Below are 13,227 nucleotides of genomic sequence, written 5' to 3' on the forward strand. Positions count from 1 at the left end.
GGGAGAAAGCAAAAATCATCTTACTTTGTCACCTTTTCTTCAAGTCATTGCACATCAAGAATGCATGCAGAGTATGTGTGAACGGGGGTCAAAACATGAAATCAATGTTCTTCCTGGCTATTCTTTGGCAAGCTTGAACAATTTCATTAAGAGAGAACTGAGAAATGTACTTAAGGCACACAATAGAGTTCATGGGTACCTAATGGACATCTGAATGAGTAAGATTTTTTTGGGGCTGTTATTTCCAGTCTCTCTTTTCAAGTGTGTGCAGGACTTGTCATTAATTGTACAACAATACTATAAGTGTCTTCTGAGTGCCACGTGTGTGTATGGTCTTACTCTTGACCTATATGCAGGCTACTTAGTGTGTCCTCCTAATAAAACATAATAAGGTATATGAATTAATTGTGGGTGTAGAGCTAAACCCAGGGGTCCTGCAACATAAACAGTAGAGGGCGCTGATAGACATGTGTTTCTCTACTTACATGTAAGAGAAGATGCCTTCTCTGGTGTCCTGTACCTGTATCTTGGACCACTCTCCACATACTTTGGACAGCAATGTCTTGTAATTGTAAATATTGACAATTGAGTCAAGCCACTTATATCATGCCAGGCTATTTTTGCAACAATCAACAATTGCACTGTAACTTCAGGCTTTATTCTGTAGTAACATAAGCAAGCATTGTTCGTAAGAAATAGTCAGGTATAAAAACTGTGGACTGATCTTGAAAAGGAAAAACATACAAATATATGTGAAGACAAACTATGTTTTCTGATCATAAACTTATCAAACTCAGGCGTCATTTGTATGACACCCCGCCCCCCACCTCTATGGTTGGCTCGTGGCGGTTCCTCAACAACTGTTTGAGCCAAGAGTTTGCAAATGGTTTGTTTAGCTGTCAATCAAAGAGCTATACCCGGTCTTGGCTTCAGCAGTGAAACCTTGAGTGAAACGGATCGCTTGCCTTGCTGTTGAGTGATTCGAACGGTGGAGGAAAGTCGTTTTTCTGGTGTGGACCAGCAGTGCGCTGTCTCGGCTGTCCCTAGTAGTACGCATCTTATGTTTCTCCTTCATTCGGAGAGATAGTAGGAGGGATATATCACGCTTTCACATCGTGCATGCCAGGAGAAGAGGATACAATCACCAGTCAACGGCAGTTTCTTAGAAATAAAGACATTTTTTCCTAATGGTAGCCTACACTGATCAAACGGAGACATGTGGAATTGTATGGGGATTTCGAATTGTCTCTCAATAGTGTGTCTTCTCCTGATGGTGTGGACTGAGGTGAGAACTTTTTTCTTTTTATATTGACAGGTCAAACGAATTGATCAGCAGTTAGGCGAGTGGCTCATGTACACAACGAGGTCTCATTCAATTTGTGAATTTAATTTTTAGAATTCCATTCCTAATGAAATTACGTAGTTAAATCATGTGATCGTGGAATTCTACTTTAGAGCGTCCTTGTGGATGAATTCGTTTAGCATTCTTCTTGTCTTGGATCAAGGCATGTGGTATAGGCTAATCTAGGTATCCGTTTCCGTGGGTAAAAATCGGATGTTTAAAAAACATATTTTTTTTGTATAAATCATATAAAATAATTATCAATTAAAAACAAAAAATTGCCCAAAACCTCTCCACCTACTAGAAATATAATGTGCAAGTATGTCTAACACCACTAACATCACAAAAAAATGATGTGTGGAAAAACATTCAGACTGAAACATCTAAAAAAAAAATCTAAAATAAAAGTTCAGGTGTGCGACATGCATAACCTACTGTAGCCTACTTAAAATGGTACGCGCTTCATGTATTTATTTTCTATTCAAATGTTATTTATAGGTGTCCCAGTCCTCGGGCTATTTTGAGCTGCAGCTGATTGCTGTACAGAACGCAAACGGTGAGTTGTCGGACGGGGACTGCTGCGACGGAGAAAGGAACGCGCAGGATCTCCGCTGTAGCAGGGATGAATGTGATACGTACTTCAGAGTGTGTCTAAAGGAATACCAAACGGAGGTCACGACCACAGGCGTGTGCAGCTATGGAACTGGATCTACTAACGTTATCGGTGGGAATACTTTTCAATTGAAGAGCGCCAAAAACAACCAAAACCGAAACAACGATGGTGGAATGATTGTCATCCCATTCCAGTTCGCTTGGCCGGTAAGTTGACGATACGTCATTATTACATATGTTCATCCACTGCATATGGCCTGCTATTATTCATTTACTCATTAATAGTAAAATATAGTCACTAGCCAAGTCCAAACCGGATGAGGTTGTGAGTGTGCCATCTTTATTGCCAGTGGCCACTTGGCGACTTTGGAGAGCACCTCGGTTTATGAGACTTGTCTGTGCGTAATAAGGTGTAAAACGTATTCTCATGTACAAATAATGGTAGAAATGGTATCTGGCCTAGTGCGTTTGAAGAAAACGCCTTTTTTGTATGCCTATTTTACGCAGCACGAATGTCAAGAACACATACACTTTTTCTCGTAACTTTTCAAATGACATGTATTACCTTTGCTTTTGATTTGAATCCATAAATCACTGGCTACACGTGCCTTTCTCCTAAGGTCTGAAAATCGAAATTGCTGACACAGTTCAATTGTGCACATGGTGGTCTCAATCACTAATTCGTGCATCATCATAGTAACATAGTAATAATCTGCTATTCATATATTTGGCTGCTTCTACCAAACAGAGATAGGGCTATAGTCCAGCACATAGACATGGAAGCTCGCAAGTCGTCAAGAGTGATGTTGAACAAATACCTCTCCTCATTAACAAAATTCCTCTGCTCCTTTTGGACTAGAAATGGGAGGATTGTTGTATGGTTGGTTGGCTGTGTGACCTATCCATTCATCACTCCTCATGGTCAGCTGTCAGGGTAGGGAAAGATGGAAGTAGTAACTTGGGCCATGGGCAGATACGGTTACCACTAAGTTGTGTGTGACATAGGGAGTGGATATCGGTGTCAACACTACTCAAATAAGCAAAGATCCCATAGGGGATGGATATCGGTGTCACCACTATACTCAAACAAGCGAAGATTCTAGAAGATCCCTATACATCTGAGCTAGGGGATGCCTTTACCTCTGGCCTCTCAGGTTCACTGGCCTGTCTGTTATACTCCATTCAGCGGGTCAGTATTATCCTCAATGTACACAGGACAAAAGAGTGGATTGTAGAGCTGAGATAACCCTTTGAAGTTTTCCATTGTTGTGATGGGCCAGTCAAGGGCATATTAGTGGATGTGCTCTTCAATTACCAGACATTGGTCTCAAAATTGTTTTTAAAAGTCCAGAAGACGGTAAATAATGTTTTCTCCCATTAACAACTGTAACTGTTGGTTTAGTGTAGCAGCATGTCAAGTGTTGTGTACTTTTAGTGTTGGGCCTGAAACCACCAGGGTGTGCTAAGCTGGCCAGCAACATCACACTCCTAACACTACATGACAGCTGCAGTTTAAATTTGATTTGTGGCTTGCTGTCAGTTGCTAGGAGATCCCTAATAGTCTTAGTGACCCCTTTCTTTCCACATGTATTTTTACATGAAAAAGAAAAGCTACCCAGTTTGCTTTCAAAGCAAATGACAGACCTCTGTAGTAAACGACAGATACAGCATACTGGTATGTTGTTGACTGATAACCCTAATAGAGTTCATATTATCAAGGCATGCCCTGTAGCCTATGACGGAATGGTCAGAATATCTGGGCCACGAGCTCCTGACATGAATTAAAGAGAAAAAAGCCTTTGTTCTGCCACTCAATGATCATTTCCTCATGGTTAACCCCTCGGGCTGTTTGGGTCTTTAATGACATCTTTCTCATGAAATGGAGGGAGGGAGGGATGCCGGTAAAGAGAGAGAGGCTGCCTCTTATTTTTCCTCTGTGAGAATTCAGTCACGACTCATGAGGGAGAGGTATTTTTAGGACACACCCGGCTCTTCAGTCACTTAAGACTCTGTGTTTGACTCCACGATAACAAAATCCATTTAATTTGCTCCCTGGTCCTCCTTATTCTCCTATTCGTGGTATATTTAGAGGTAGTCTGTCCTTCCATCCCCCCATGGGAGTAAATCACATGGACCAGGGGCTGTAACTCTCCACTTTCGTGGTTGTTTCCCTGCCCCTCTAACCCTGCCCATATTTTTCCTTTCACTGTGAGACTCTGTCAGCTTTAACCAGGCTGTGCTTGGGCGATACAGAGGTAGAACTTAGGCTTGGACACAAGGATGTCCTTTTCCTTTCTGTCTGGTTAACTATCATGTCGTAAAGGGGTGCATAACTCATGCGTATTAACATGACACTGATGATGGAAAATATCACTGAACTCAAAGTGAGATACCCTTGTTTGGCGAGGATGATGATACAGAGGTGCATAAGCATAAAGTCTCTGGTCTGTTGGCACTGATTCTGATGCTTAGTTGTATACTAGTTGGATAAAATGTCTCATTTTCTAAGTACAATTCAGGTGGAATCAACAAGTAGCGCTGTGACGGTCCTGGAGTTTTGGAAGAGGGTAATTGGCCAGCCTGCATGTGCTGCCATAGAAATATAATGAATAGTCAATGATGGCATAATGGGTGGACTGGCGGCCATTGCGAGTGTACCTACAGTGGGGAGAACAAGTATTTGATACACTGCCGATTTTGCAGGTTTTCCTACTTACAAAGCAGGAAGAGGTCTGTGATTTTTATCATAGGTACACTTCAACTGTGAGAGACGGAATCTAAAACAAAAATCCAGAAATTCACATTGTATGATTTTTAAGTAATTAATTTGCATTTTATTGCATGACATAAGTATTTGATCACCTACCAACCAGTAAGAATTCCGGCTCTCACAGACCTGTTAGTTTTTCTTTAAGAAGCCCTCCTGTTCTCCACTCATTACCTGTATTAACTGCACCTGTATGAACTCGTTACCTGTATAAAAAAGACACCTGTCCACACACTCAATCAAACAGACTCCAACCTCTCCACAATGGCCAAGACCAGAGAGCTGTGTAAGGACATCAGGGATAAAATTGTAGACCTGCACAAGGCTGGGATGGGCTACAGGACAATAGGCAAGCAGCTTGGTGAGAAGGCAACAACTGTTGGCGCAATTATTAGAAAATGGAAGAAGTTCAAGATGATGGTCAATCACCCTCGGTCTGGGGCTCCATGCAAGATCTCACCTTGTGGGGCATCAATGATCATGAGGAAGGTGAGGGATCAGCCCAGAACTACACGGCAGGACATGGTCAATGACCTGAAGAGAGCTGGGACCACAGTCTCAAAGAAAACCATTAGTAACACACTATGCCGTCATGGATTAAAATCCTGCAGCGCACGCAAGGTCCCCCTGCTCAAGCCAGCGCATGTCCAGGCCCATCTGAAGTTTGCCAATGACCATCTGGATGATCCAGAGGAGGAATGGGAGAAGGTCATGTGGTCTGATGAGACAAAAATAGAGCTTTTTGGTCTAAACTCCACTCGCCGTGTTTGGAGGAAGAAGAAGGATGAGTACAACCCCAAGAACACCATCCCAACCGTGAAGCATGGAGGTGGAAACATCATTCTTTGGGGGATGCTTTTCTGCAAAGGGGACAGGACGACTGCACCGTATTGAGGGGAGGATGGATGGGGCCATGTATCGCAAGATCTTGGCCAACAACCTCCTTCCCTCAGTAAGAGCATTGAAGATGGGTCGTGGCTGGGTCTTCCAGCATGACAACGACCCGAAACACACAGCCAGGGCAACTAAGGAGTGGCTCCGTAAGAAGCATCTCAAGGTCCTGGAGTGGCCTAGCCAGTCTCCAGACCTGAACCCAATAGAACATCTTTGGAGGGAGCTGAAAGTCCGTATTGCCCAGCGACAGCCCCAAAACCTGAAGGATCTGGAGAAGGTCTGTATGGAGGAGTGGGCCAAAATCCCTGCTGCAGTGTGTGCAAACTTGGTCAAGACCTACAGGAAACGTATGATCTCTGTAATTGCAAACAAAGGTTTCTGTACCAAATATTAAGTTCTGCTTTTCTGATGTATCAAATACTTATGTCATGCAATAAAATGCAAATTAATTACTTAAAAATCATACAATGTGATTTTCTGGATTTTTGTTTTAGATTCCGTCTCTCACAGTTGAAGTGTACCTATGATAAAAATTACAGACCTCTACATGCTTTGTAAGTAGGAAAACCTGCAAAATCGGCAGTGTATCAAATACTTGTTCTCCCCACTGTATAGGAGCAAAGCAGGAAGTAAAAGCAGGAAGTAAAAGCAGGAAGTGTAGCCATCAATATGTGCTGTGATTTATTGATTCAATTCAACTGACATTAACAAAAATACATTCCTTTGCATGAGTTAACATCATTTGAATAAACATTCTACATTACCATGGAAATTATTGCATTACAATACAAGGCAGCCATTGCGAGTATACCCATGAGTTTACCAGTAAAATTGCCAGCGTTAGTGGTTCCAAGCATGTTCTATTCATTCTATTTTTATGTGTGCTGCTGTTGCTTTGTGGGGGGCATTGCCTAGGCAACCGAAGACTGGTATGCTACAACACCTTGCTTGTTTCAGCAAGGAGCAACAAAGTTTCATCCCGTTGTTAAGAGTCCATGTTACCGCAGAAACAAACTCAACCGCACGAATGTCTGGCCGTCCAGTCAGTCGGTCAGCGGTTTGTTCCACCCCCTAAATTATTATTATTATTTCATTTTTACAAATTTATTTTCATGACAGTCTTCATCCATAACCATCGGTTATACGGTTATACGATACCAGCCCTATCAACAAAATCACTTATTGTGATAGGGTTTAGTTTGAATGACCATGGTAGCTGAAGCGAATCTTGTCAGAGGGCTGATGTCAGTCAGAGGCCATACAGTATTAGGGTGTTGTTGTTGGGTTGACGTGCTACACGACATCTCATCCTCTGTCCCTGCTTCCTACCCCTCCTCTCTGTCTCTAGGTCACTTTAATAAGCCTAAAAGCCTTGGTTGCGCTTCTCTAGATGGGAGAGATTACGTGAGTGTGTGTGTGAGGGAAGGCAAGGCGAGGGATAGTGTTGTTTAAAGCCCTGTGCTCCTTTAATTGTGGTCAGGAAAGGCCTGCTCATCTTTCTCCTGCCGCCATGACCCGATTCGAGTGATTTCCTCTGGTTCCACTTTAGATTACCTGATTTTGCCTGAAGCCCAGCCGTGTAAAATGTCTGATTACTGGCTGCGTGTTTGATGTGTTGGAGACACTCTTATGAGGTTGGGGGATGGGATAGCAGATTGATTGATTTGTTATTTGCTTGTGTGTTTTATTCTGTGGGTGTGTGTGCATGCGTGCCTGTTTTTGTGCATGTGTGTGTGTGCTTGGGCGTGTGTGCTTGCTTCCCCATCCATGTGTTTGTGTGTATGCGCTTGTGCACCCATTTGCTTGTGCATGTGTGTGATAAATGCTAATGAAATGCATGTATTGCAGCCAGGTGCTGCTGAGCTCAGTGCAGCTGTAATTAAAGCATGTTATTACACAGCCAGTAAGTTTCATTTCCACTTGCCTACAGTGCCTGTTCACATGGCTGGTGGAGCTCTGCTGGAGCCAGCCAGCCCACCAATCCAGGAGGACTACAGCAAAGCTTCCCTCCCTCCCTCCCTCCCTCTGCTGCTTTGTGTTCAGGTCTAATTAAATCCTAGACTTTATGTATATCATTAACTGAAACCTCCCTCTACACACCACAGCTCTCTATCCCAATACCTAACTTCAGCAGATGCCCACTGTAATAGCATTGTATGGCATTTTGTATGCATGTCTGTCTTATACTCTGGTGGTGAAATATGATGATAATTTGTCATCAGGTTGTATTTTTGATCGTGAAATGGTTAGGTCATAATTGACTGTAGTGGGGTCGTTCCACGAAATGTGTAACTTTTGCATTCCTTTGATATTTTAAATTGAAATTGTGCACCAATATTGAATTTCAAAAGCCTGTTATATTAAATGAAGTGTCCTTTAATTTAGACCATATGGAGAATTCAATAAATCAGATTTTTCATATGAATGAAGACTTGCTAAAGTGCCAAAATTCAGCATTTTGACATATCCCTCTGTCAACCCTGAGTCACCTCTAGGAAGATTTTAACCCACTTAACCCCAACATTTCTTCAAGTTTCACCATCATTGTAAAGCCCTATTTTGTTGCTTTGACAAATACATTTCTGAAGATTATTATTTATTTCATTTGATTAGTGATTCATTTCCATCTGTCCCTCATTTTAAGGTCAACCCTATTACGTGAACTGAATTCTTGTTTTAATATGGTGAAACTATTCCTTTTAAAATATTTTTTTCAAAAGAAACATTGAACATCTAGTCAAATCATAGTGTAAAAGCAAGTGAGCTGGTTTGACTCTTTTTGGCAATTTTCTGGTGTTCTGTGGTGGAAAATGGAGCGGTTCGAGCCTAACCCTAGATAGACAGGATATAAATGTTTTAACAATTTAACATTAATTGCCACTCACTGTTGCACACAACAAGCTTCCATTCCCCCTGTCACAAGGGGATTTATGGCTGATTTAAGATCAATTGTCAACCCTTTACGGTCAACCCTGTTACTTTATTTGGCACTTGATAGGCACTTACTATATATTTTTTATTTATTTAACCTCTACGGGATGGGTGTCCCATATACAGGATGGTTGAGCTAACGTGCACTAATGTGATTAGCATGACTGTTGTCAGTAACAGCAAACTTTCCAGGACATAGACATGTCTTATATGGGCAGAAAGCTTAAGTTCTTGTTAATCTAACTGCACTGTCCAATTTACAGTAGCTATTACAGTGAAAAAATACCAAGCTATTGTTTGAGGAGAGTGCACAACAACAACAAAAAATTATCACGGCATCTGGTTTGATACATTCACCTCTGAAGGTAAATAATGTACTTACATTCAGTGATCTTGCTCTGATTTGTCATCCTAAGGGTCCCAGAGATCAAATGTAGCATAGTTTTGTTTGATAAAATCCATTTTTATATTCAAATGTAGGAACTGGGTTCTACAGTTTGAACCCCTGCTGTCTCTGGCTCCACACCCACCCTGCCATCTAGATGTGTGAAAGTTAGTGTATAAGCTAATGATCCATCATGTATGACATTCCTGGGAGTGTGTAAACTTACATTTTCTATTACCATATCATTTTTGTATGTTCTCTATAGGTATGTACTTGAAAATGTATCAATTGACCAATTCGGCACATTTGGGCAGACTTGATACAAATAGTCCAGTATTGCAATGCTTCACTGGATCAATCTGAAACTTTGCACACACACACCTGCTATCTAGTGGCCAAAATCTAAATTGCGCCTAAACTGCAATATTATATTGTGGCCTTTCTCTTGCATTTCAAAGAGATGGAACAACAACAACAAAATAGAAAACACATGTTTGTTTGTTTGTATTATCTTTTACCAGATCTAATGCGTTATATTCTCCTACATTAATTTCACATTTCCACAAACGTCAAAGTGTTTCCTTTCAAATGGTATCAAGAATATGCATATCCTTGCTTCAGGTCCTGAGCTACAGGCAGTTAGATTTGGGTATGTCATTTTAGGCGAAAATTGAAAAAAGGGTCCGATTCTTAAGAGATTAACCTCTTGAAATGGGAAAACATGTTTTTTTAATGAAGTTGAACATGTGCTCATTATGACAGAATGACAGAAACTTTACCAATTTACACTTCTCAAAAGGCACTGAAATGGTGGAATGACCCAGTTGAGGGATTCAGTGAGCTTGTCTGTGTGTCACAGGAACTCAGGAATGCTGTTGCAACACTGCTCTCTCCTCTGGGGTGAAGGGGGTGAGGGTTCATCCATATCAGAGTTTCTCAATGATCACAACATCTGGAACCTGTGTCTCAGTTGGTAGCCTAGTTACTAAATTCTTGTTGTTGCAGGGAACCCCTGTAAATTCTGGATTTAACTCCAATTTATCGTCCAGCAGTTTCAGGCCGTTTGTGTGTGTGTGCTTATTGCGTGAGAGCCTCACAGTTTGCCAGTCCAGTGAGTGCACATTAATACATGTGCAAGAATACATGCAAGAATACATGATGATAGTGATTGGGGTCTTAAACTCAGCTGAGTTTGCTCTGCTGTGCTGATTGAGTGGGGTATTCCCAACCTGGGTTATCAGTTTTACAAGCCCTTGGAGAAAAGGAGGCTTCCCTTTTGTCACTGAGCCTTTCAGGCCAAACAATGAGTTTATACCTATGCTTTTATCTACATTTATTGTGTTATAAAAACAAGTGGAGGGATGGAGAAAGAGAGAGAGAAGATGGTGTTGGGTTTCCTGTCTGAAGTGACGGGCTGTTGGCAGAGGAGGCTGATTTATGACTGCATTGATGTCCTGGTAAAACTAAAGACAATGCTGCTCTGTAGAGAGGGATGGCAGTTCTAATACAGATAGTGTGTCACAGAGAAAGAGGGTGTCAGGCTTAGTCTTTATCAGGATATCATCATGGGCACTCACTACTTGGTGCATATATGTAGAATTTGAGCATGCTGCCATGCCAGTTCTCATTGCTTGTAATCTTTGTGTCAGAATAATCTGAGATGTTAGAATGAAAAGAGATGTGTGTTAATCACTAAATTGGCAAAGATAACCCAAGACCTACTGTACCATGTGGAAAATTATTTTATAATGTGACTGCAGGAAACCCTGAGAAATAGAGTTTCAACAGCTTGGCTAAGAAAAATGTAGTGGGTCATTTAGTTTATTTTTATTTGTTTTGATTTTATTTGCAGAATGAGGATCCTGTGTAGGATTTTGGTTAGGAGATGCCTTATTTAGAGCGGGGCTTTTCTGTTAATAACATGCTAAATTAGCCAGCCTCACTCTACCCTACTGGGACGGACATGTTTTATTCATTTCAATATCCTAACAGGTGTGAGATGACAGGTGTTGCTGTTTTTCCCCCTCTCATCTTAATTTTACTAAAGTTTTTAATTGGGTGTTAGAATGATGTCAGGCATACTTTCTGTGAGACCCTATTGCTATTAGTGTTAAAGGTCCAATGCAGCCGTTTTTATCTCAATATCAAATCATTTATGGGCAACAATTAAGTACCTTACTGTGATTGTTTTCAATTAAAATGGTAAAAAATAAACAAAAAATTGTAATTTTGCGAGGATGGTTTGGAAGTGGTCTGAGTGTGGAATGGGGAAAACTGAACATTTGCTGTTGTTGGCAGAGAGGTTTGGAACTCCCTTTCTTATTGGTCTATTAACTAATTTAGGCCAAACCTCCATCCCACCAAAACAGGCAGAAATTTCAAGTGGCCTTTTAAAACAGCTCTTAAACTAAAAAGGCATTATCATAATTTTCACAATTTCACAGTTTTATTCCAACCTCATAGTGTGACAATATACACTGAGTTTACAAAACATTAGGAACAACTGCTCTTTCCATGACATAGACTGACCAGGTGAATCTAGTTGAAAGCTACGATTCCTTATTGATGTCACCTGTTAAATCCACTTCAATCAGTGTAGATGAAGGGGAGGAGACAGGTTAAATAATGATTTTTAAGCCTTGAGACAATTGAAACATGGATTATGTATATGTCCAGTCAGAGGGTGAATGGGCAAGACAAAATATTTAAGTGCCTTTGAACGGGGTATGGTAGTAAGTGCCAGGTGCACCGGTTTGAGTGTGTCAAGAATTGCAACACTGCTGGGATTTTCACGCTCAACGTTTTCCCCTGTGTATCAAGAATGGTCCACCAACCAAAAAACATCCAGCCAACTTCACACAACTGTGAGAAGCATTGGAGTCAACATGGGCCAGCATCCCTGTAGAACGCTTTCGACAAATTGAAGTCCATGCCCCAATGAATTGAGGCTGTTCTGAGGGCAAAAGGGGGTGCAACTGAATATTAGGAAGGTGATCACACGTTTTGATTGCACTGGGCCTTTAAAAGATAATGCTGAGTTGAGTAATCTTCTTGATTTGAATGTAGAAGGCCCCTAATTAAAGCAGTACTACTGTATCTGCAGTCTGTTGGGACACAGGCGATGGAAGGGGTACAGTAATTTATTCATTGAACAGGTGAAGACAGTGAGGAGTGGGCTTATTTTTCTCCAGCTAATGAAAACGCAAATCCCTCTGACTCATGTAAAATGGTCTGGAAGGTGTCAAGTGAAGACTGCTGTGACTGCTGCCCTGGCCTGGTCCATCAGGTTACACTACAGTCAGGCAGGCACCCCACAGCACCACACTCTGCTTCAACCTCTCCCAGCCTCTCCTCAATGACACATACACGCAGGGAGCCCACCAGTGAGTCAGAGCCCAGATAGACTACTGGCTGACTGGAAATCAGTCATTGAGACATTTAAGATTAAAGGAAGATTGAATAAGATATCACACTGTTATTATCACTCCATATCATAGATGACGCCTTGGGTTCCCCAGCCTCATAAATCATAGCCAGTCATATTTGACTGACAGGGCAGGAAGGAGGTTGGGAGGCGGTAGTCTGATTTGTCACTCACAGCCAAACCTTGTTTCCCTGCCAGAGTTGCTGGAGACTGGCTGGGCCAGTAGTAGTGGGGAGGCAGGGGAGGACAGCAGAGGTTCAGGGAGGCAGCCTCTCACTGTGCCATGCCCTCCACTGTGCTTTTCATGAAGAATGCTCATTGTGTGATGTAAAAATATGTATTGCAGATGGGAATAAAAGTAGATGGAGTATTACATCACACACTGTGGTGATGAACTGGTTTAGGTGGCTCAGGTCTGGACCTTTGAGTTATCCGTGGCAGTGTAAAAGAGACGTCTGTGGTCAGAATGTGTCTCCTCCTCCTCTCTGTCTCCTGGGTGACTGACTGAGGGCCCATTACTGGGACAGCTGATGTTGCAATGGAAGGTTTATTTTGGGGGAAGGTGAAAATTAAGCTGTCTGAATGTCCTTGGACCTTTAAAGAGTTAATTCTTTGCATTCAGAAAGGGCCAGAGTTAGTGGTGTTTTCGGATCAATCTGGAGAGAGGGGGCATACTAGCTAGATGAATACAGACGGGGTGGGTTTAAAGAGACTGGAAGTGATAAAGGGGGACTGTGGCATAAGTCACTACTGGGGGGACGGGAGATCAAGGAGCGAGACTCCTCTGCCTTCCACATACTCAGCAGTTTAGCATTATTAGAAGTCATATTTGTGAAATATACCGTTTCCTCTAACAGCTTTGTGCATCCAAG

At 41.8% G+C, this 13,227-nt stretch overlaps 1 protein-coding gene across 2 annotated transcripts in view; it reads left to right on the forward strand.

The window, feature by feature from the left end:
- Nucleotides 1-989: 989 nt before the first annotated feature.
- LOC121544831 (protein jagged-2-like) overlaps nt 990-13,227 on the forward strand; it is a 36,721-nt gene continuing 24,483 nt past the window's right edge. For both annotated transcript variants that reach the window (XM_041855022.1, XM_041855023.1), the window contains exons 1-2: nt 990-1,285; nt 1,841-2,161. In XM_041855022.1, coding sequence (XP_041710956.1) covers nt 1,217-1,285; nt 1,841-2,161 — 390 coding nt within the window. In that variant the 5' untranslated portion in view covers nt 990-1,216. The remainder of the gene's footprint in view (nt 1,286-1,840; nt 2,162-13,227) is intronic.

This window comes from Coregonus clupeaformis, chromosome 29 (assembly GCF_020615455.1).
Source record: "Coregonus clupeaformis isolate EN_2021a chromosome 29, ASM2061545v1, whole genome shotgun sequence".
Classification (NCBI taxonomy): Eukaryota; Metazoa; Chordata; class Actinopteri; order Salmoniformes; family Salmonidae; genus Coregonus; species Coregonus clupeaformis.